This window comes from Drosophila simulans, chromosome 2L (assembly GCF_016746395.2).
Source record: "Drosophila simulans strain w501 chromosome 2L, Prin_Dsim_3.1, whole genome shotgun sequence".
NCBI classification, from domain to species: domain Eukaryota; kingdom Metazoa; phylum Arthropoda; class Insecta; order Diptera; family Drosophilidae; genus Drosophila; species Drosophila simulans.
The window spans coordinates 3,510,908-3,532,137 of record NC_052520.2 but is presented as its reverse complement, the minus strand read 5'-3'; the positions used below and the strand labels follow the sequence as shown (position 1 = coordinate 3,532,137).

Sequence of the window (21,230 nt, the reverse complement as noted above, 5' to 3'; positions counted from 1 at the left end):
GCTTTGCCGCCTCCGCCTTTGTTGTCGCTCTTCTGCTTGTGTGGCCTCTTTAGACCGAAAAATAATACTACAAAAACACCATATTGATGGTCTGTTTATCTTTTGTGCCTCACCATATCTGTTTATCTTTTACGATTTCTCAATGAAATCTGAAAAACTGTGTCTTTCATTCAGCATGAAACTTCATTAACTTAACACCCAGTGTTTTTAATTAGGTGCGCCAGAATAGGATTGTTTTTAATTAAGTTTTCGCCTGTCCATAAAGTTTAACAAATTATTTTCGACTGCTTTTGGGCATTTTTAAGTGCAATCCGTTGGCAACTCCGATTTGATGGCTTCATCTCTGTCCGCCTCGCTTTTGTTTCACTCCATCTGCGTCCATCTGTCTTATTGTTTTTCGGATCAAATTTGCATATTGTAAATGGCCAATCAGCAAACTCGAAAAGGAGACGTATCGACAATTGCGAGGAGCTTCCTTTTGAAGGAGAAACTAATTATGAACCCTCCAAAGAAGAGTCTGAAAAATGACTGGCTTACTTGGCAGTTTTGAAGACTTTGTTTTCAGAGGCGAGGAATGTGATGCAATATTTCACTCCATGTTGAAAGGTTGTTTGGTTCACCAAGATTATTGTAGTAATTATCAAAAGCGAACAATAATTTGACCTTCATATCCATATGTAGTTTATTTTTTGCATTTTCCGTATCCTTTACTCATCTATCATCTTCAAATAATCTGTCACTTAAAAGGCCCCTAAGTTTTGACAAATACCTCGCAACTTTCTCAATCTAACAACAAATAAAGTTGGGGCCAGCATAAATTCCAACGACCCAAAACTTGTGCGCCAGACAGTGCACACAAAAGTATTAAATTTCATTAATTGCCAAAATTAAAAAGGCAAACAAAATCGAACAGCAAAAAAATGAATATTGGTGAAAAATTAAAAATTCATACGGCAGCGATGCGGTCACATAAATTTCGGAGGAGGCAACAAAGACCACAGCTAAGAAAAGGCAGATGCAAAAAATTATAATAAATATATACGCGAAGATACACGGATGAATCTGTGGAAGCAGGCAAATGTCGAAGACGTGGGCGTTGAATGGGATCCGTTGGGGTTTTTTCAGATTCGGTTTTTATACTTTTTGGTTAATAATAATGAAACTGGACCGCAGCCACCGCAGCAAGGCGTTGTCAACAGTTGGCGACGATGATGCCGATGATGTCGATGATGCTGATGATTCCGGTGATGACGAGGCCCCGACTTGGCTCCATCTTCAGCTCTTCATTTCTTCATTTGGCACACGGTAGTTGGCTGGGCTGTCATTTAGCTCCAAGACTCTGGCTCTCTTCCAGGGTGTGCGAGTATCATCTCACTGAGGGAAAGGGAATATAACTTGCAAGATTTAATGTTAATAAGTGCAATAACTAAGTGTAGTTTGACAAGAACTTTTTACTTTTCAGTTCAACTAGGCTTTGCTTGTGGCGAAAATAATTGAAGTGCACCTTGTAGCGATTTTCTTCGAGTGTATCCGCTCCGCACCAATGTCGTGACTTGATTTATTTTTTTGGCCCAGACTGGTGTGTTTTCACATAAATCTGAATTATGGTCCGCTGGCTCGTAAAGTCGCTGGGTGATGTGTCTATTTTAACAGTTAGTCGGGGGACGGAAACCGAACGGCGAACGATCTATCAATGAATCCGCAGCTGAATGAAGTGGTGGCCCCAAACAAAACTTGATCGGATCCTCATTTGATATGCAGCTTCGATCTTCAGTTTGTATGCTAATTCTCGTGTCGTTCGGTTTTCGGTTTCAGATCGCGTCCATTGTTCATTTTTGGCTGTTTGCCGCGCGGTGTTTTATTTAATTTTAATTTTTATTTCGTAAATTTTAATTTTGTTGTCACTTCTGTGGGAGCAGGCGCGGTTTTTCCACTCGCCCGCAGTCGCAGATACGCATTGTTTTTTATTATAATTGGGTGCGGTTCGCAGTGGTTCGGTAGTATTTCTGCAGAACTCCATGAGTCGATCCTATTGTTCAGTTATAAAAAGCAGTCGCACAATCGCACGAGGAGCTCTCTTTTTTGTGAGGCAGCCGCTATAGAAATTAATAAAATTTATGGTTTATTGGGAATTCTTGTTCGTTTTTTCGGTCATTAATTCGCCATAAAGAAGTAGGCAAAGTGTGTGGCAAAAGCTTTTAAAGTGGGCAGACAGGCGGGAATCCATTGTTCAAATGGATGTTGTTCGTTGGGTTTTTAAATCAATTTCGAGCTCGATAGCTTACTTAGGAGCCGTGGTTCGAGATGAACCCATTTAGTTTTAATCCCCGAATACTTACACTTTACTTATTTGATTCGGTTCCACGCTCAATGGGTCAGAAGATTTCAATAGGGGTTATATACCATATAAGCACTCTGCCACTTGACCCCAAGCCCATAAATGCATCCCCACCCTGAAATGGACCATTGTAACTCGGCTCTCATAACACTTATCGCTGACCAATTGATCGGAAAAGGTGTCAACCCATGTCTCTTTGGTTTTCAAATAGGAATTCCTCACCTCCCTCGCCGGTTTGTGCTTAAAAACTTGTAAATTGCGTGATTTTTCTAGGAACACAATACCCATTCTCTACAAACTACCAGCCCACATCTATTCCAGCATTTTCCTCTGGATTCTAAGTGATTTACAACCGATTCAGTTCTTGTTCCTTAGCGCCACACGAACTTCCGTTCCTAACATGGGGGATACACTTTCATAGTATCTGAAAGGTGTCGCCTGCGTGGGTGTCTCGATTTCAATTCGAAATTAATAGGACAGGGTAGACCTATGCTACACTTCATACTGTTAGGTGCACAGAAAATAAAATAGTGGTCAATTATATTCCTTAAAAATCAGAAAGTATAGACTAATTCTATAGTCTTTCAATGGGATCTAACCTGTAAGAAACATTTTTGTTGTTAATATTTTCTTTGTCTGTAAACCGAGTCCCAGCGAAGTGAAAAGACCAAAAAATGTTTTATTACATTGATTTGCATTTAAATCGATGTTGGCGGCGGCGTCACTCTTTCTGATTTTGGATACAGGGGGGCCTTTGGGGTTTTTGCGGGGGGATAGACCGATGATTACGGGCACAGCGAGCGGTCAAAATGTTGACAATGATCCCAGATATCCCACACGGCGATCGGGTCGAAACCCAACCCAAAAAATCTTGAAAGTTTTCAATGAATTTGTTTCCCTCCTCCTCTCCAATCCCCTCCACCATGATATCTTTTGAATGGGAAGCGCCGAAGTTTTCATCCTTCAATCTGGAGACTTTTTTCATTTGTATATTAGATCATAAATTATTGAATCTTGCATATATGACAAAACAAATAATTTTTTTTGTCTGTCGTGCTTCCAGTAGCCACCCCGCTGGGTCTCGAACCCCCACTTTGCCCCGCTAGTTGGCCAAAATTTATTAGTTCTCCAGTTTTTATTGGGGAATTACAAAGGCAGGGTTTCGGGAGGACAAAAGGAATCTCTGGGGTAGGTGGCGCCTTGCTTAGGAATTAGAGTCTTAGGATTTGGAGAGGCTCCAGAGCACGGAATGCTGGACCATTGGGAGAGATCCGATCCCCTCACGATTTATGCTCAAAAACGCTTTTGAGCCCGAGGCCCCAAAAACGTAAAATAAAAGAACTCATTTTTCCATTCAAAGACGGGCAACAGGTTTACTTTTCTCGTTGTTTTCTGGTGCTGTACAGTGGAACTTGCTACGCTTACTAAAATTATTTGTACAAATGAAATAAGTCATCTTAGCTTTGTTCTTATTCTTTGAATCAGAAATTTACTTTTTTTGATGATAAATTTGCTTTGTTGTTCGTTTTAGCTAAGTCCACCTGTAAAGTAAACAATGAGAAAATGAAACTCATCCGAGTACTTGCACAACAACAGCAGCAGCGATCGCTACAATGGGAGCAAGAGAGGCAGCTGCCTCCCACAAAGCTGCCGAAGCTAAGAAACGAAGCTCGAGAAAGCCGAAGGCTCCAATCAAGCTCCAACAACAGCAACAACAACAGCTGCAACAAGAGTGAGAGCTGCAAAGAGAGGCTCCCCTTTTGTTGTTGCGGCTGCCAGTCACTCGGTCTCCGTCTCATTCGCTCTTTTCTTTCTGTCTCACTGGAATGGCATCCAATGAGAGCGAGAGAGGGATAGAGATGAAGGAGCCCCACCGTGGGAAATGAACAGTAGTCGTCTTTGGGCTTTTTGCACCACCAACAACAACGGCAATAAGAGCAGTGTGCGCAACACAAACAACAACAACAACAGCAACAACAACAATGGGTAGCAGCCAGTTTACCGACGTTCCTTCTTCCTCCTTCTCTTTCTCCTCCCACTCCCCCCATCCACCGCCCCCTGCCCCTACGCTTTTGTAGCTGTTGTTGTCTTGGTTGAGTGAGCTTTTGCAATTTCTCTGCAGCGTTTTGTTTTTGTTTTTGTTGGCGGCGCATTTCAAATAAGCCTAATAATAATGCAATTTATGCCAAGTGGAAGCAGGGCAAAGATAATGAAAGAGAGAGAGAGAGAGGAGATGGAGAGAAAGGTGAATATCACTAATATTCCTTGAAATTACCAAAAACATAGTTATAATTATAATTCGAAGTTCTAAAAATGAAATTGTGGTTTTCCACATATTTACATTCGTGTTCCCAGCCATTCTTCGAGTGGTCTGCTTTCCAGTTGTTGTATTCATCCCAAATTTCCATGGCTGGAAAATCCCCCAGCTTATTTTCCATCTATTTTCGAGTGGCTTGTACTTGGGGAAAAACCTTTTAGCACCTCCGGCAGGCCGCAGCGCAAATCACAACAAGTTGCGGCCCAATCCGAGCACACATTTGGCCAAAACACATGCAACGGCAGGAACTCCGTTTTGGCTTATCAGTGAGCGGGCCAAAAAGTGGGCAAACAAGGAATCGCGGGACGTGGGATGTGGGATATGGTATTTCAGATGTGCAAAGTGGGATGCAGGGGACAACACCTCTTTACAGCGTTTCGAGGGTTTTCCAGGTTCAAATTGGTTTGCTTAGGCTCTGCTTGCGGTTGCACTGCAAGAAAATGTGTTGACTTAGAATTGGTTTCATATTTCTAGGGCAATGCTTATTTCAGTAGTGTAGCTTTTAGTTCACAGGCTGACTAGCCAAGCGCAACACTTTTAATAACACCTTTATGATTTGGGGTAACTGAAACTTCTTGCACTGCTTTCTCGCAGTGTAGGGCGATGTAAGAGGTAGTTGTGTGGTAGTTGCGGCGTCGTCGGCGGCTTCTTTGGTCAAGTACGTGCGCCACGGACCTCCGTACCGTTATCTCCGATCGATCGGCGAAGGATAAGGATCGCACGCGCTTGTTGCTGCAACTACACCCTCGTTGTGCGTTTGACTGTGTGTGTGAGTGTGTGTGTTTATCCAAGGAGCAGATAACAAGGAGGTGATAATTGACCGCCCAATTGGCTTGGCAACCAATTACGAAACTTATCAGCGGCACCGGCAATCGAATCAAACGATCGTCAAAGCGGGCGGGGTCAACGCCGGTGGTCCAATGAAGTCCCCTCATTCATTCTTGCACTCAGAAAAAATGTTGAAGAAAGCACACAAACAACAGCTCTTTGTTTAGTCTCGAAGAAGTATACCTTGCTGCCGAAGAAAATATGAATTATATTTTAAATTATTAAGCATAAAACCCCGTTGTAGTAAAACGATCGCATAATTTCAAACATCTTTAATAAAAATAAACGCTCTTATCAGCGTATTTTTTTCCAGTGCAACTATCTCCTGCAGAACGAGTGCAAACGAGAGCACACCCATTCGCGAGGTGTGAAAAGATCGGGCTGGCTGGTTGGTAGGGATATATACAGATATATGTACCATTTAGCATGCTAAGTAGTGCTTATCAGCGGGGTATATGTTTTATGGGTTGTTTGCCAGGTCGGTGGTTTGGTTCTGCTGCAACTGCCGCACCACAATGTCCTGGTCGTGGGCATGCACCAGCAGAGCCACCTCCAGATTCAGTTGCGCAGTGTCCTCCTTCAGCTTGGCGATCGCTTTCCTGATCTGCTGCACCGAACCTGATAAAAGAGAAATGGAAGAGGCATTTCGGGATTGGGATTAGCACCGCATAGCACTGTGGGTGGCTTCCAAAGGGATCGGGATCTGTGATTTTCTGTTGACCAGAATCAGGGATCTACGATGGCAAATAGACGACGTCCTATCATTGCAGAGCAAATAGAGTTTGAAAGGTGTTGGTGTTAAAGGTTCCATATTTGCTATCTATGGGAATGCTAGTGCTCTTTATAATTTGGAATAATTCCATTGTAAGAATAGTTCTTATGAATGCTGATATATTCGTGAGAATATAACTTAGAATTTGTCTACTATTTTTTGTTATTTTTTGAAAAGATGGTACATACACTTCTTTCGTAACCCAGAATCTCGTAACTTCCCCATACTCACTCCCATCCGACATGGCCTGTCCACGTCGCTCCATTTCCTCCTTCTTCAGCTCCTGCTCCATCATGACCTCGTTGAGCTCTGCGGTCTGCTTCTCCATGTTCTCCTGCAACTGATTCTGGGCATATTGGATGGAGGACAGTTCAATGGATAGCTCCTTGAACTGCTGAATCAGGGGCTTGAGCTCATTGTTCAAATGTTTTTCGCGGCTTTCGATCTTTTCCAAGTCGAAAGTGAACTCGCTGTGCAGTTTCTTTAGTTGAGCCTCGGCGGTATCGGAGTTTTGCAATATGTTTGTTTTTAAGGTCTCCATCTGGCTGATGTGGGTCCTCCAGTCCCGGGCGTCTGCTTTGACGAATACTTTCAGTTGGGGCAGGACTCTTTCCAGTTCCATATGCCACTCCTGATGATCGCTCATGCGAGCATCTAATTCAGGATTCCGCTCATCCAGGTTGACATCTCCCATGGATTTCTTCTGCGGCCGATTCAACCAGTTCAGCTGCCGGAAATTGTGCGCCTCCAACTCCATGTCACTATCATCACTTAAGGCGGCTGCATTCTGCTCATCCTCCAGTTTCTCCAATATGATCTCCGCATTGTCTTCCAGATAATCGCCCAGGAACTCCTCCTCCTGGGCGATGTGCAGCTTTTGGTAGCCCACTTGGGCCACTTTGCAGGCTTGCGTGGAGAGAACATCCAGGACCGACAGACAAATGGGTCCAGCTCCACGAATCAGCTTATTGGGCTGGAACTCCACTGGGACATCCTATAAAGAAAATATTGTAGTATTGTAGTAATTCAACTTAGTCCGAGTACTCACAATCTCCCCAAGCATTTTAATGATATTGCCGGCCACAGTGTTAGGATCATCGTACTCCTGTGGCCGCTCCATATCCTTGCCGAGTTTCTTGCATAGCCACCAGCATATTAAAGTAAACATATAGAATTGCTCTCCGGGATTTGTGGCCTTTACGAAATAGAAACGCGACAGCGGTTTCAGTTTGAATTCCTTGAGCAAATGTTTTTCGTAGTTGAGTAACTTTAATTTTTCCAGCAAGTCATCGGATTGAAAGTTTTGTAGCTGCTGGAATTTTTCCTGTCCATCATCTTGCTGCATTTTACAATTCTTTTTTTTGTGTGCCTAAATAAAAAAGTGTTAAGTGTGAGCCAGCTGTTTGGAAACACAAAATAGTCGCCAAGGTAACGATATGTGGGTAAACACACCGAGCGCATGCGTCCAAATTTATACCCTTTTTATTTAAATTTACTTAGTATAATTAAGCTCTTTGTAGATTACTTATTTTATTAACGCCTAACTTTGAATAAAGAACAATTATAATGTCGCTAATATTTAAATATGCGTTGAATTACCGAAAGAGGGCGGCAACGAGTTGAATGTTAGCATGCGCTTTAAATAGCTTGTTATGGTGCTTGCCTTATAGAAGTTAGCTGTAAAAAGTTGCAAACGCAAAAGTAATATTATACTACTTGTTTAGATTAATTCAATTTTCTTAAAACTGAATTACATGTTAGTACAATTTTTAAAAATGCATCTCTGATCCGGCAGATGGCGCTACCGGTTAATGTAACAACACTGTTAGCCTGCGCTTACCAGCACAAGTCCCCCTGTTATTTGTAATCGATCAACAATGCGATACCGATAACCTTGTAGTCAAATATCGATTGACGGTTGAAAAATATAAAAAATTGGCGTCTTTTTATGCAAACCAAATGTACAAAAACTTGGACCTGAACACGCTTAGCGTGGATGACATCGTGGAGGAGTACAAGCTGCTGCACGATCGCCACCAGCAGCTGAGAGACCAGAGCGAAAAGGATGCGCAAAGGATTTATGAGCTCAAAAGGAATCTGGACACTGCCCTCGCCGCTGAATCGTATTTGACCCAGGAACTGGAGCATCTGAGTAGCCAGCCGGTGGTCAGCGAATCTGGAGGAAATGGCCAGGAACTGGAGGAGCTGCGTCGAAAGTTCAAGATCCTGAAAGAAGAACAGGATGTCCTGCAGCAAGACTACGACGCCAAGGTGGAGGAGACCAGATCACTGAAGGATAAGCTGACTGCCGCTGAAAAGGATCTGGCGGAAAAGTCCGTCTCCAGGTCAAATGAGCTCCACGATGACTTTTTGGCACGTTTGAATGCCCTAGAACTCGAAAACTGCGAGCTGATGCAAAAGCTGGCGGAGTATGAGGACTTGCGCGTCACAAACACCCTGGCGGTGGCTGAAAAAGAGGTAGAAATATTCCTCTAAACAACTAAATCATTTAAATACTATCCCAAATTCCCAGAAAACCATCGAATGTTTGCAAGATCGGGTAAGCTGCATGGAACAGAATCTGAACTGCAAGCGGGATGAACTGGAGGAGAAGCTGCAATTGCTGGAGAGCTGCCAGGAGCAGCTGGTGGATGCCAATGCCAAGATAGCACTGCTTACCTCCGCCCCTGAAAACAATGGTAGTAAAGAATAACATGGCACCCTAAAATTAGTTTTTAAAAAGGCTATATGCACTATTTTTTTTAGACCGCAAGGGCAACTCTCTGTTCGCCGAGGTGGACGACCAAAGGCAAGCGATGAAGCAGATCCTGGCAGCCCAGAAAAAGAGCTATCTGGATATGAAGAAGACCTTCACGGACAGCCAATTTGAGATCAGACGTCTCAAGCGGGAAAACGTGGCCATGCACACGGAGCTGCAGGCCTGTAGCACAATCTTTTGCAGTGCGGACAAGACCTATCAAAGTGAGTAATCCATGTCCACTGATCTGTAAAGAAGATTAATATAGAAGTATTTCCCCAGATAAGCTGAATGAGCGCATCCGGCAGCTGATGTCTGCCAACGACAGCCTAGAGCGGCAGCTTAATCTCTCCCAGGAACGGCTGCGCCAGTTGGCCAGCGAGAAGTCGGTCACCTGGCTGGACTCGATGCTGGATTTCTGCAAGTATGAGTTGCCCCTCTTGGTCGACACCGCGCTGGCATCGCTCGGCAATAAGTTGCTGAGCCTCACCAGCTACGGCCTGTTCTTGCTGACCAGTTAGGTAGCCTCCACACCCCTAATTCCTAATCATCATCCCCATTTAGACGCGAAACGGACGAGCTGAAGGCGCAGCTGCACAGCATGCGCATCCAGAAGGCCGGACTGGAGGAACGGATGCGATGCGTTCAGCAGGAAATGGCACGGTATATACACTCTGCCCTTAATTTCCTTATGAAAAATATATTTATTTTATATTTCTAGCTGGCGCTTTGAGTCCCTAAAATCCCGCTGTGTGCTCATTGACCGCGAAAATCTGCTGACGGAGCATAAGATCGGTTTCAAGCCCATGCAGGCCATGGAGTTTAACATCAAGGAGGCAGAACTCAAAACTGCATTGCCCCGCATTGTCAGTGTAGCTGCACAGTCTCCATCTTCATCAGCTCATCTACATACTCTAGAAACACCTTTGAAAGCGGCTGCGGAACCCACAAGCAAGTCTTTTTCAACTGCAACTGAAATTATTGTTCTTGATACGCCCTTAAAGCCTGCCGTTAAAGAAGAGGTAGTTGAGCCTCTTAGCCAAGAATTAAAACCAGCACTAAAAGTCACATCCGTAAAAGTCGAACAGGAACTAGAGGTATCCGAAAGCAAGGCTTGTATAAAAAGAACACCTATTAAGACAATTATGGGTATTAAAATAAAACGCGAAATCGACTTAAACTTGGAACAGCAGGACGCGGTTGATATCAAAAAGGAGTTGGAAGCTCCAGAATTAATTCCCAAACCGCAGCTGAAAGGCACTCCAGTCAAAGCCAAAAACAACGGAGTAACACCTGAAATGAATATCCAAGAAGATGAAAGCGAAGAACCTGATCTGAATTCCGGGGAAACCCCAGCCAAACCTTTGATGAAGGGTACCCCAGTTAAGCAGCGACTGGGGGGAGGGATAAAGGTGAAGTCCAACGAAGAATTGCTGGGAGCAAGACTGCCTGGCACAGTAACGCCGGCTAAACCGCAGCGCAAAGGAACTCCTGTGAAGCTCATAAAGCTGGAAACGGAAACTGAAGACAGCAGCGATGAGGCGGCCAAGGAATCTCCCATCAAGGCAGATGGGACTTTGAGCGTTGAAATCCTGGACAGTCCAACGCCACAAAAACCGCAGCGTAAAGGAACTCCTGTGAGGATTTCCGTAATCAAGGACTCGACCAACGAAAATATCCGCTCCATCCTCAGCAAAAAACGGCAAGTCTTTGCCGAAGACTCGCAAAAGGCGGTGAAGTTTAGCGCGAACGATCCCATTGTCCACAATTTGAGTCCTCTTGAGAGATGTCCAAATGGGGAAACCACCAAGGAAAATGACAAGCCAAAAGAAAGTGAAGATAGCCAGGACGTAAAACCCACAATTAAGAAACCAAACATTATTCGGCGTATTGTTGTGAGCTCTCGTAAACCAATTATGAAATGATTGCATGATTTCCAATGGAAATTTTAAATCGAATTTAGACTTATAAAAACTTAACAAATAATAACAACGCAGGGTACCGCAAATCAGGATACAGAGACTTTATTCTTTACAATTACACTACGAACTAAAAATCTTAAAAATAAAAACAAATCAACGGTTTAATAATACAGTTGAACTTATATAAACTACACTAGATGTAACCAGATAAGATACTGCTGTTGTGCGACCTTAAACTGTAAAAGAATAATCCATCCAGATTTTCTAAAACGAGCTGATCTTTCTTGTTGCTTCATGAATGTCAATGTGTTCTCTATTCAAGTATTCAAAGACAACTGAAAGTTACAAAGCGCAGAAATTATTAAGGAAATAACTATATGAAAGATGAATTCTACCTAGGATATATCTCTCAGTTCATCCAGTTTTGGCATCTCCTCCACAAATGACAGATGATCGTAAATGGGAGCCGTAGGGCCGGTAGTCAGGGCCAGCACCTCATCCGCATCCCCGTTCTCATCCGCCTGCTCCTTGATCTCTGCGTACAGTTGATAGGGCAGCTCAGCTGGTAAGGACTCGTATGTGACATGGTGGGTCCTCGAGCAGGTGGATTCTCTGTGACCAGTGCAATTGCAAATGGAGGTACCTCCACTCACCGGAGTCTCGTATCCATCTGGCAATTCGGTTTCCACATCCACTGGGCCACTGGAACCGCCATTAGCAATGGGATAGCGCACTATGTCCACGTGATCCACAAACCTCGGCCCACTGGAAGACTTTTCGCCACCAAAACAGGGCAATCCCGAGGCGTAATAGGACAAGTGGAAGAGCCGCTCGCAATGGAGGTATAGATATAGCAAGAGGAAGAGGAATGCGATTCCCAGGGGCAACATAAACACGATTATCAAGGCTAAAGACCGCTGACTTCGGTGCAGTTCTACGGGATTGCCGTAAAGGACAGTAAAACTGGAAACATTTCCATGTGGATGTGGCACGGGAATCGCAGAGTCTGTCCCATTGATCCTTACGTGCATGATTCTTCTTACCTTGGGCGGCTCTTCCGAGGGCGGCTCTTGCGGTGTGCAGCTCAGGCCATTTATATTGATGTGGGATATATACTTGGAGTACTGGAATAGTCTAAAGAGTTGAGGATGCATGTGCGAGAAATTCAGCATCCACTGGCAGCTCCAAGGATTGCCATCGATGGAAATTCGAAGCTGTGGGTTCCAGTACGGTACATCAGCATTTTCTGTATCCCGGAAACTCATCAATTCATTGGATCTCAGGTCAATGTGGTGAATGCTTGCTGGGGAAATCAAGCCCACTTGGAAGAGGGACAACGAATGGAAGTGGTTTTCCTGCAGGTGGAGACTACGAAGACTGGTGGTTCTATAGAACCAGGTGAAATTCAAGTGCTCCAATCTATTTCGGCTCAAATCCAAGGTCAGTAGGGTGCTTGGTCCATTTTCAAAACGTATGTTCAACGAAGATATGGCATTGCCACTTAGATTTAGATACGTAATATCCAAATTGTGTGCTGGTTGCAAAGCAAATCCCTTCAGCTGGCAATTTGTGATGGTTACGTTAACCAGTTTCGCAACGCCTTCGGTCAGGTACAAAACTCCTGGTTGAATGGGCGTATCCTCGATTATCAGATCCGTTAAGTTTTCTGGTAAGATTCTAAGGAATTGGTCCTCAATCTTTTCTACATTTCGCAAACTAAGCCTTCTCAGCTCTGGCAGCTGATTTAGGATTTCATTGAACCTCAGGACCAAATCCCGTTCGTCCTGTATTATAAGTTCTTCCAGGTCAGAATGGTCCTTAAAGTATTCTAGGTACCTCAGTGAGTTCTGTTGCAAGTGTAGTATCTTAAGATGTGGCAAGTCCTGGATAGTTTCTCCACTCAATGTGCCCAGCTCGTTGTATCTAAAAGACACTGCGGTGAGGTTGGGGATCAGAGCTCCTCCACAGCTCAGTTTCAGGGTGGCATCGCCCACAAAACGTTGGATCTCGACACTTTCCAGATCCACGCAATTGTCCAGGTACTCCAAGCCATAGCTCGAGATTCCCAAAGGCGGTGTCTGATAGCCATCCAGCGAAACGTGCCTCTTACCGGCCACTCTTTGGGCGCCCAAATCGAAGTAATTCATCCCCATGCTACTGTTCTCACTGCAATCTATAGCCAGAGGCAGCCCAAAATCGTTTTGACTCCTTTCCGACGAAGATGTCTTGTAGAGCGTTGCCCGAATGACGCAAGCCGGTGGCAACGATATTGATTCGTTGGCGGAAGACACCGCATCGCCAGCTGCCCGCACGTGTGACAAAATCAGCGATACGACAACGAGGAAGACGCACTGCGTCATCGCCACCGAAAAATACGAGCTGCCCATCGAAGCGTGTCACCGAGAGGCCGCTAAACTTTCAAACTCATCCGTGTCCGACCACCTCGTGTGCGAAAATCAAACTGAGGCTAGTACAAATCGCCGAGCGACCCTCACATTGGAAAATTCATACGGAAAAGCCGAAACACCTTTGGCTTCATTTCAATATGATGCTCCCCGCTGGGCATCTTCGACCATTTGCTACCCTCTGCTCCCAATTGGAGAGGTATGCTATGCTTGATAGATTAGGAAAAGCATATCAAAAGATGAATGATCATTATGTATCGAATGTAGTTAGATTTCATAGGTAGATTTAGATAAACCATTTTAATGACATATATATAATTTATTAAAAATCCTATAGGAGGTACTATTTGTGCGCCAACTGGACCTGCGCAATTCAAGTTGTTTTAATATTAAAAATTATTTCTGAGAGAATCTTTGTTTATATTTAGACTGTTCTCTGTTCTCCGCAGAAGAATGCTTCCTATTCTCTGCGCAGTGCACATTTCATTCTTTCTCTATTTTTTTCAGCTGTCATCGGCCCCAATTCCCCGCCCCCCTTAATTCCACAGACGCCCCCAAAAAACCACCCGATTTCAAACACTTTTCGCACAGAATCACACTCCAAAGTGGGTGAGGCAAATGTTTACATATTCATCCTTATATACAGCAAACGATCGATGGAAAAAACATAGGCAAGTGAGTTTCCTAGAACTGCATTGTTTACATTGATATTTTAATTGGCCATTGCTGGCTGCGTACTTTGGCTTGGAATGAGATCACAAAATTCCAAATTGGCCACAAATGTAGTAGAAAACAAGAGAAAAGGTCACCAACGATACAAACATAACCATGAAAGCACCATAGCCATTAAAAATCAGTTCGCTTAGAACAGAACTATCCATTTTCATCCAAACTCGCAAACCTTATAGATCTGATTATATAGAACTTTTTGGCACTTACAAACCCTGTTAAGCTGCGATAGTCATTATTCTAGATAAAAACAATAAATTAAAAGATTGTACAAGTGCTGATAAGGCACATATGAACTCATCTCGTTTATACTCAGCATATATGTACATTTGAGTAATAGAAATGGAATGCAGCTCCCCAGTCAACTCAGTCGTTGTTTTCCTCCGAAGCTTAAGAAAGCACTGATTTGACAGAAGTATAGAGTATTCCATTTTGGAGCTATGATATTGTTCTGGGCGATCGTTCTTATATCGAGTGTGGATCGAACAAATGCTCGATGTCAAGAATCCGTGCACTTGGAACACGGCTCGTCGGAAATAGTTAATGGATCTATTGTTTTCCATTGCGATCAAGGATACTTTCTACAAGGATCGAAGGTGTTCGCCTGCGATCGCGGTATTCCTCGAGGGAAAAAACCATTTTGCGCCAGTAGGTGTACAAAATAAGAAAACAATTTAAATTATAAATTACTAGATGTTCTTTTACTTTTTAACAACTTTCAGAAAGCGGTTGCCAGGAATACGAACAAATACAGAACGGATTTGTTTTAAATGCACCTATGAAAGCTAAAATCATATGTTCGGATGGCTATGGGTTGGTTGGAAATCGCATTGCCTACTGCGATGGCGAAAAGTGGAGCACCCAGTTGGGATCCTGCGCATTGAGAGGCCAGACAAGGACTGCTTCCTGTGATTTCGAGAGCGAGGATATGTGCGGCTGGACAGCGGAACTGAGCTTCTTGAGCACTTGGAAACGGGTCAGCACGGTGGCCGACTTTCACTCAGAGAAAACGGGTCCCCAAGAGGATCACACGTTCCAAAACCAATCCGACGGACACTACGTGCGCATGGAGACGGAGAGCGATGCTTTTGGAACCTACCACTTCCTCTCGCCACTGTATCCCAAGGAGCTCAGCTTGAGTGCCGCCTGCTTCCAGTTTCACTACTTCATGTTCGGCAGTGGAGTGGGTAGCCTGCTGGTGTCCATAAAACCCGTTTCGGTGACTATTGGAGACATATTGAAAACAAACCAGTGAGTTGCTTACTAATTATCTTATCTAGAATTTTTTTTGCCTTATACAGCAATATGACTTTCTGGTCCGTACAGGTTCGTCCAATTCGTGATGACTGGATCACAAGGCGCCAGGTGGCTGGAGTACACGATCGACATCAAACAGATGGATGAGGACTTTCAAGTGATCTTTACCGCCACGGATGCGAGGTCCCAATACGGAGATATTGCCATCGACGACGTGAAGCTGATGACAGCTGAGGAATGTGCCAGGAGGTCCATCTTCATCGAGCCACCAAGAAAACCAATAGAAGAATCGGATATCAAGGATTCACTGGGCTACCAAATGGCAGACTGCTCTGGTCGTTGTGGTCAGGTCTTTGTTTCGGGAAGGTACCTCAATGAAGGCTGTGGATGCCAAGAATCATGTCTGGTGAACGGAGATTGTTGCCTAAATTATGTCAAGGAGTGCCATAAAGATCTGCTCTCAGCTCCGTATAATGAAACCAAATTCTGGAGGCTTTGGAATCTTGGGAGCGGTGATAGTAGTGTGACTGTCGTACCTAAGTAAATTCCTATCCCAATACATTTAACCGAATCATTAAAAGTACTTTTAAAAATGAGTTTACATAATCATTAGAGTGAAATAATTGTTGTCTTGATAAAGCCCGATAATGTCCAGGCAACTTGATGGCACAGTCCAAGTGCTGGGAGCAGTACCTTCAAGTTGCCTGGACAGCTGATGAGCCTAATCTAGTGCCTAGGTCTAGGCAGTCCAGATCCCCGTTTAGATCGTGGCCTTCAGCGTTCGGGGGGCTGCAAATCGACCGTTGTTGGTTCCCTGGGGCAGCTGGTTGATCCTGATCAGACTGGGTCGATGGGAACCACCTGATGTCGAGTGAGCAATGCCAGCCGACCCACTGCCAACGATGCCCGTGCCACCCGGATTCGTCATGGAGTAGATGTGCCGCCGAAGAACCCTTATGTGCTTCTGCGAGACCTCGAAGTTGTGGACCAGGGTGTGGAGTTGCGTCTGGAGCTCAGCTATCAGACTATCTCGTTCCTGGATCAAACTGGACGTGGAGTTTTGGCTCCTACTCAGCTTCAGTTCGAGGTCGTAGATCTTCTTCTGCAGATCCCTGCGCTGCTTTTCGCTCTGCTCGCGATGGCGGGAAAGTTGCCTCTTGCTGCTCGCCTGGAGCTGCTCCAGCTGATCCTTCATGGTGGACAACTCCTGGGTCAGTTTCCGCTTCTCCGTCTTCAAGGCCGAGTTGTAGTTCTTGAAGATCTTCAGATCCCTTTCCGCTGCCTTCAGCCGGTTGATGGTGACCAGCTTTCGGCGGCCCAGTTCATCTATCTTGACCTTCAGCTGCATGGCTTCCTGTTGGAGGGCATGAAGTTTATCCGCCAGCAGACAATTTTCCCGCATTACCGTCTCGTACTTGGAGTGCTCGTCTCGCATCATCTTCGGCAAATGGGAGACACTTTTCAGTTTGTTGTCTATCTTGGATCGCAGACTGTCTATGTCATGGTAGATGCTCGACTCCAACTGCTTGTTATTCACGTGCAGCTTCTCGATCTCCTGCTTCTGGGTGCTCATGATGTCCTGGGCCTTAACACACCGTGTGTGGTAGTCCGATATCCTCTCCTGCTGCTGCCGAATGAGCGTTCGAAACTGGACCTGCTCGCTCTTCAGGCCCTTAATAGTGGTAAGGAGCTGGTTTAGGTCTCCAGAGTCCCTGTCCCTGTCTCTGTCCCTACCCCGATCCCGTTCATGCTTGTACTTCTGGTCCTGATTAAGGAAGGTTTTAGTTTATAATTCCATTTAGCTAATAGCTAATTCATACCTGTGAGGTGTTGATCACATCTTTCAGCACATTGTAGACATCCTTGAAGGAGGCTGGCTCCCTTTCCCGATCGTCCTGCTCCAAGGATCTCTTACTGCGCTTTACGTGGCGGTTTGCCAGTGTTTCCACAATACGGCTGTCAAAAACGCTGTTCACCTGTGATGACAGATCGTCCTTGTGCCGATGGTGATTCTGCTGATGAGTACTCCTTTCGGACGCGTATTTCTTTCTATCGATTTCGACGCAGGAACTCTGGGCCGATAGAACGGTCATGAAACTGGTATTGCTGCGCAGGATTTGGGGGCTCTTTCGTCTGATGGTCGTCTGCGAAGCGACACTGCTGGCAGAGCTATAAAATCCATCCGGATCGGGCTCACTTCCCAGATCCACTTGATGGGCTTGCTTCCTGCTGGACACGAACTGATCGTGCTTCTGCTGCATTTCGCACAGCTCGTAGTTGATTTTCATGTACTTCTCCTCCAGATCCTTGGTGCTTTCGTTGTAGTCCTTGAGCTCCTGCTTGTACTTGCAGAGTTCCTCCTTCAGCTTGCTGCCAAGGGCTTCCGAGTCCGGCAACCTCCTCTTCGAGCCCTGACCCCTTCTGTAATCTTCTGGCTCTCCATCACTCATGATTAGGTTGACCTCCTTACCTTCCCTGCTGTTCTTGGGTAATTTCGTTATACTGGGACTACAGTGCTCCCCGAAGTCCAAGCTGCTGGCACTTCTCGTATCGTGTACTTTGGAGTTCTGCCTGGAGAGGCTGACATAGCTACTCTTTTCAATTTCATCTGCCTGATCTCCGTTCTTCTCATCCAGCTCGAAGTCCAGTCCCATCGAGGTGTTACTAGATGATGTTCCTGTGCGATTCTGTGGACGGAATCGAAGTGATCGTTGTCTGGTGGCTAATGGTCGCCTGGATGCCTTTAACATCTACGAAAATTTAGCCTATTTGGTTAATGTTGCACTTGTGTAATTTTTTGCACTGTTTTTGGCGAACAGAGAATTTTTTTAAAAACCTTATGACACATTCAATTCCCAAAAATATTAATTTTACGTAGGACGTGACGAAAATTATTTGATAGAAAATTGGGCGTTACGCCTACTCAAATGGCATCTGCCTTCCGGAAAATATCGCTGTTCGAGGATTGATTATATCCTTAAAGTACCTAATGTTTAGATAATAACATACATCTCCCATCAGAATAATAATTTACATATTTATATACCTATTAAGTACCCTTTCCATTTCCTATTTCGCCGTAAAACATTTTCTTTTTTATATACTATTTTTTATTACATGCAAAAATTCCAAATGTTTCACTGCATATTTTCATATAGATTTAAAAATATTTTTTAAGATATACCATTTCCTTTAAGTCGCACTGGGTTTTGATTTTGAACCAATTCAAGTAGCGGCAGTAGTAAATATAGTTGTTTGTTTCGCCGAATAAATGCCTCGATACACATTCCTCCCGCAGGACACTTTTCTTATCATCCTGGGAGCGAGGACTCCGCCAATCCACCTCGACTAAGCAAGTCCTCGATCCCAATCCAGTTCTCCGGGATCTTTCGTTCGATTCTCCCAAGTCGGAGCAGGCCATTCCAAATCTGTTGCCAACTGTCTAGGCCGAGTGTCCGTGGATTTTTCAGTTCATTTTATTCGATCACGAAGAAAACAACTTATTCGTCCCAAAACTTGTTTCGAAATTTTTTCAGAGTATGTGTTAAAATTTTCGCAAAATATACGTACCCTAAAATCGTTAGTTAATCTAGCCAAATATAAAAATCAAAAAAAAAATTTTAATCATTTTTGGCCGAATCGATAAGAGAATCTAAATCGCGATGGCAGAAAACACGGAGTACACCGATGAGGGCGGCGAGTACGAGGACGATGAGAACCAGTACCTCGGCGAACAGCACATGATGGAGGAGGGGCCCGACGAGGACCTCTTCTCCAAGCTGGGCGAGTCCTCCGACGATCCCGAGCAGAAGCGCATGTACATGGAGTACCTGGCGCTGATCAAGGAGATCGACTGCCAGAACAAGATCATCCAGGACATCAAGAGCAACATCATGGACATGTGCGCCAAGCCCTGCAAGACCCGCAACGAACTGCGAGAGATCAAGCGGCTGAGGATCTGCATGGAGCAGGAGAACATCAAGCTGCACACCATGATGAACAGAGCGGTGCAGCTGCAGAACTTCGGCTCCCATCGGCACTACAAGGAGCTGGCCATGACCACCACCGTCGACGAGGACAACCTGTCGCCGTATATGTGTGGCATCGGTCCTTGTGCTCCAGCTGGCAGCGCCACGGATCCCTGTAGCGAAGAGCCCAGCTCGTGTGCCAGTGTTTGTGGAGGCGGCGGAGGCGGTGGAGGTCAACGGGACATGGCTGGTCAGGACGACAAGCTGATCTGCGCCCTGCAAAAGGCCATGCAGAAGATGAAGGGCGCCTGTCCGGAGGACAAGAAAATGATCGAAGAGATCGCCTGCGCAATCATGAGCTGCAAGAAGCAGCCCGTATGCATTCCGGGTCCCTGTCCACCACCACCCTGTCCGGGTCCTTGCCAAGGTCCTTGCCCGGAGAGCAGCAGCAGCAGCACTGCCCCATGTCCTCCTCCCTGTCCAGCTAAACGGAAGGCTCAAAAGGCTCCCTGCCCCCCGCCCCAGCCCCAGCCACCGGGCAAGTGCGAGTCCTTGGAGAAACTGAAACGGCGCATCCAGTGCATGCAGAGCTCGGTGAAGAAGTTGCTCCAGGAGGTGAGCAATCGGGATGCATCCGAACCCTGTGACGTCGACGACGATGACGATGAAGGAGAGGAGGATCCCTGCTCCAGGCCATGTCCTCCCAGGCCGCCGTGTCCCGAGGATCCTGACCCACTGGTCATCTGCGGCGGAAAGCGGAACACCAAGGCCGACAAGTACGAGAAGATGAAGGAGAACTACACAAGGCTGCTAACCGAGTTTCAGCGCAAGGACTGCCAGATGAAGGAGATGCAGAAGCGGATGAAGGGTATCTGTGGTCCCTGTCCATCGAAAGGGGGCGACGGGGATGCCGATGCTGCCGAGCTGAATCTACTTCGAGCGCGGGTCAACGAGCTCAAGGAGGAGCAGCTGGAGTTCAAGTGCATCATGAAGGAGCAGTCGCAGCAGTTGGAGGACTATCGGAACAAGTACCTGCTGGCCCAGCAGAAGGTCGAGGAGCAATGCGTCTCCTTAGAGAAGCTGAACATGAACAACAAACGCATCGAACAGCAGATCAACACGGAGGTCAAAGAGATTCGAGCTAAGTTCCAAGAGAAACTGAACGAGTTGCTGCACTTTCCCAAGCTCCTAGAGAATGAGCAGCTAAAGCTGGCCCAGGTTTGCAAGGAGAAGGACGAGATGCAGACGAAACTGGTGGTGGTCTGCAAGGAGCTCAAGGCCTGCAAGACGCAGATGGAGCAGCAGCCCAACGTCGATGTGCGACCTCAGCTGGCCCAGTGCCAAATGGAACTGACCCAGGCCAGGAATGAACTGGAGGAGCTTCTCCGACAGCGGGATCTCTTCTGCGAACAGCTCAAGTCCACCCAAGACGATCTGGACACTCTGCGAACCGAATCCGCCAAGATCATAGCCGGCACCAAGGAACGGGCCGAGCTGATCAAGTCCCAACAGCAGGAACAGATTAATCGGCTTGAGAAGGAGTTGGCTCAGTGCCGAGCAACTGCCTCGCTGTCGGTCAACGATCGGGAGGCTGTCATCCGCGAGATGCAGGGCCAACTGAACACACTCTCCTACAGCTTCGATGCCGCCCAGAAGCAAATCAAAACGCTGCGCAATCACATCGCCTATGTGTCCAACGAAAACTGCTTCCCCGTCAAGTGCTAAATGGGAAGAGATTCGGAACCATTTTGAATTCACAAGCATATTCAGCATAAGGTGTGTCTGTGAAAGAAAATGTAGCTTGCGTTCGAAAACCATTCACATAGCATATAAATCTTTTTGTAACAAAAATTTTAAATATTCCAATAAAAGCATATAGGTATTTTGGCAAATACTGGCGTTTCTTGCGTATCGTTGAAATATTTAACCTAATTCA

The 21,230-nt window shown here is 45.5% G+C and overlaps 6 protein-coding genes and 1 long non-coding RNA gene across 10 annotated transcripts; 3 read left to right on the top strand and 4 right to left on the bottom strand.

The window, feature by feature from the left end:
* Positions 1-399: 399 nt before the first annotated feature.
* LOC123327225 lies at positions 400-916 on the bottom strand. Its single transcript, XR_006541789.1, has 2 exons — positions 538-916; positions 400-475 (listed from the first exon to the last, which is right to left on the bottom strand). It is a non-coding gene; the product is annotated as an uncharacterized LOC123327225 (long non-coding RNA).
* Positions 917-5,740: 4,824 nt separating this feature from the next.
* Positions 5,741-7,677, bottom strand: LOC6730884 (intraflagellar transport protein 57 homolog). The gene is made up of 3 exons (XM_016179482.3): positions 7,304-7,677; positions 6,487-7,249; positions 5,741-6,101 (listed from the first exon to the last, which is right to left on the bottom strand). The coding sequence occupies exons 1-3, from the start codon at positions 7,598-7,600 to the stop codon at positions 5,944-5,946; spliced, it is 1,218 nt and encodes a 405-aa protein (XP_016023309.1). The 5' UTR covers positions 7,601-7,677; the 3' UTR covers positions 5,741-5,943.
* Positions 7,678-8,123: 446 nt separating this feature from the next.
* LOC6730883 (protein Spindly) lies at positions 8,124-11,123 on the top strand. Its single transcript, XM_016179057.3, has 6 exons — positions 8,124-8,733; positions 8,789-8,954; positions 9,022-9,237; positions 9,296-9,437; positions 9,578-9,676; positions 9,735-11,123. The coding sequence occupies exons 1-6, from the start codon at positions 8,215-8,217 to the stop codon at positions 10,936-10,938; spliced, it is 2,346 nt and encodes a 781-aa protein (XP_016023308.1). The 5' UTR covers positions 8,124-8,214; the 3' UTR covers positions 10,939-11,123.
* Positions 11,022-13,510, bottom strand: LOC6730882. The gene is made up of 2 exons (XM_016179481.3): positions 11,331-13,510; positions 11,022-11,270 (listed from the first exon to the last, which is right to left on the bottom strand). Exon 1 carries the CDS (start codon positions 13,320-13,322, stop codon positions 11,331-11,333), a length of 1,992 nt encoding a protein of 663 aa, XP_016023307.1. The 5' UTR covers positions 13,323-13,510; the 3' UTR covers positions 11,022-11,270.
* A 179-nt stretch (positions 13,511-13,689) lies between these two features.
* Positions 13,690-15,932, top strand: LOC6730881 (MAM and LDL-receptor class A domain-containing protein 1). 2 transcript variants are annotated; one of them, XM_016179058.3, is made up of 3 exons: positions 13,690-14,717; positions 14,792-15,320; positions 15,396-15,932. In XM_016179058.3, exons 1-3 carry the CDS (start codon positions 14,510-14,512, stop codon positions 15,868-15,870), a joined length of 1,212 nt encoding a protein of 403 aa, XP_016023306.1. In that variant the 5' UTR covers positions 13,690-14,509; the 3' UTR covers positions 15,871-15,932. The 2 variants fall into 2 exon arrangements, with proteins under 2 accessions (XP_016023306.1, XP_044778247.1); XM_044922312.1 differs by having other exon boundaries at positions 13,697-14,015.
* LOC6730880 (gamma-taxilin) lies at positions 15,908-18,234 on the bottom strand. 3 transcript variants are annotated; one of them, XM_016179479.3, is made up of 3 exons: positions 17,147-18,233; positions 16,732-17,091; positions 15,908-16,680 (listed from the first exon to the last, which is right to left on the bottom strand). In XM_016179479.3, the coding sequence occupies exons 1-3, from the start codon at positions 18,074-18,076 to the stop codon at positions 16,087-16,089; spliced, it is 1,884 nt and encodes a 627-aa protein (XP_016023304.1). In that variant the 5' UTR covers positions 18,077-18,233; the 3' UTR covers positions 15,908-16,086. The 3 variants fall into 3 exon arrangements, with proteins under 3 accessions (XP_016023304.1, XP_044778246.1, XP_016023303.1); XM_044922311.1 differs by having other exon boundaries at positions 15,908-17,085; positions 17,147-18,234; XM_016179478.3 differs by having other exon boundaries at positions 15,908-17,091.
* A 504-nt stretch (positions 18,235-18,738) lies between these two features.
* LOC6730879 lies at positions 18,739-21,186 on the top strand. Its single transcript, XM_002078007.3, has one exon. It carries the CDS (start codon positions 18,989-18,991, stop codon positions 21,017-21,019), a length of 2,031 nt encoding a protein of 676 aa, XP_002078043.1. The 5' UTR covers positions 18,739-18,988; the 3' UTR covers positions 21,020-21,186.
* Positions 21,187-21,230: the final 44 nt, after the last annotated feature.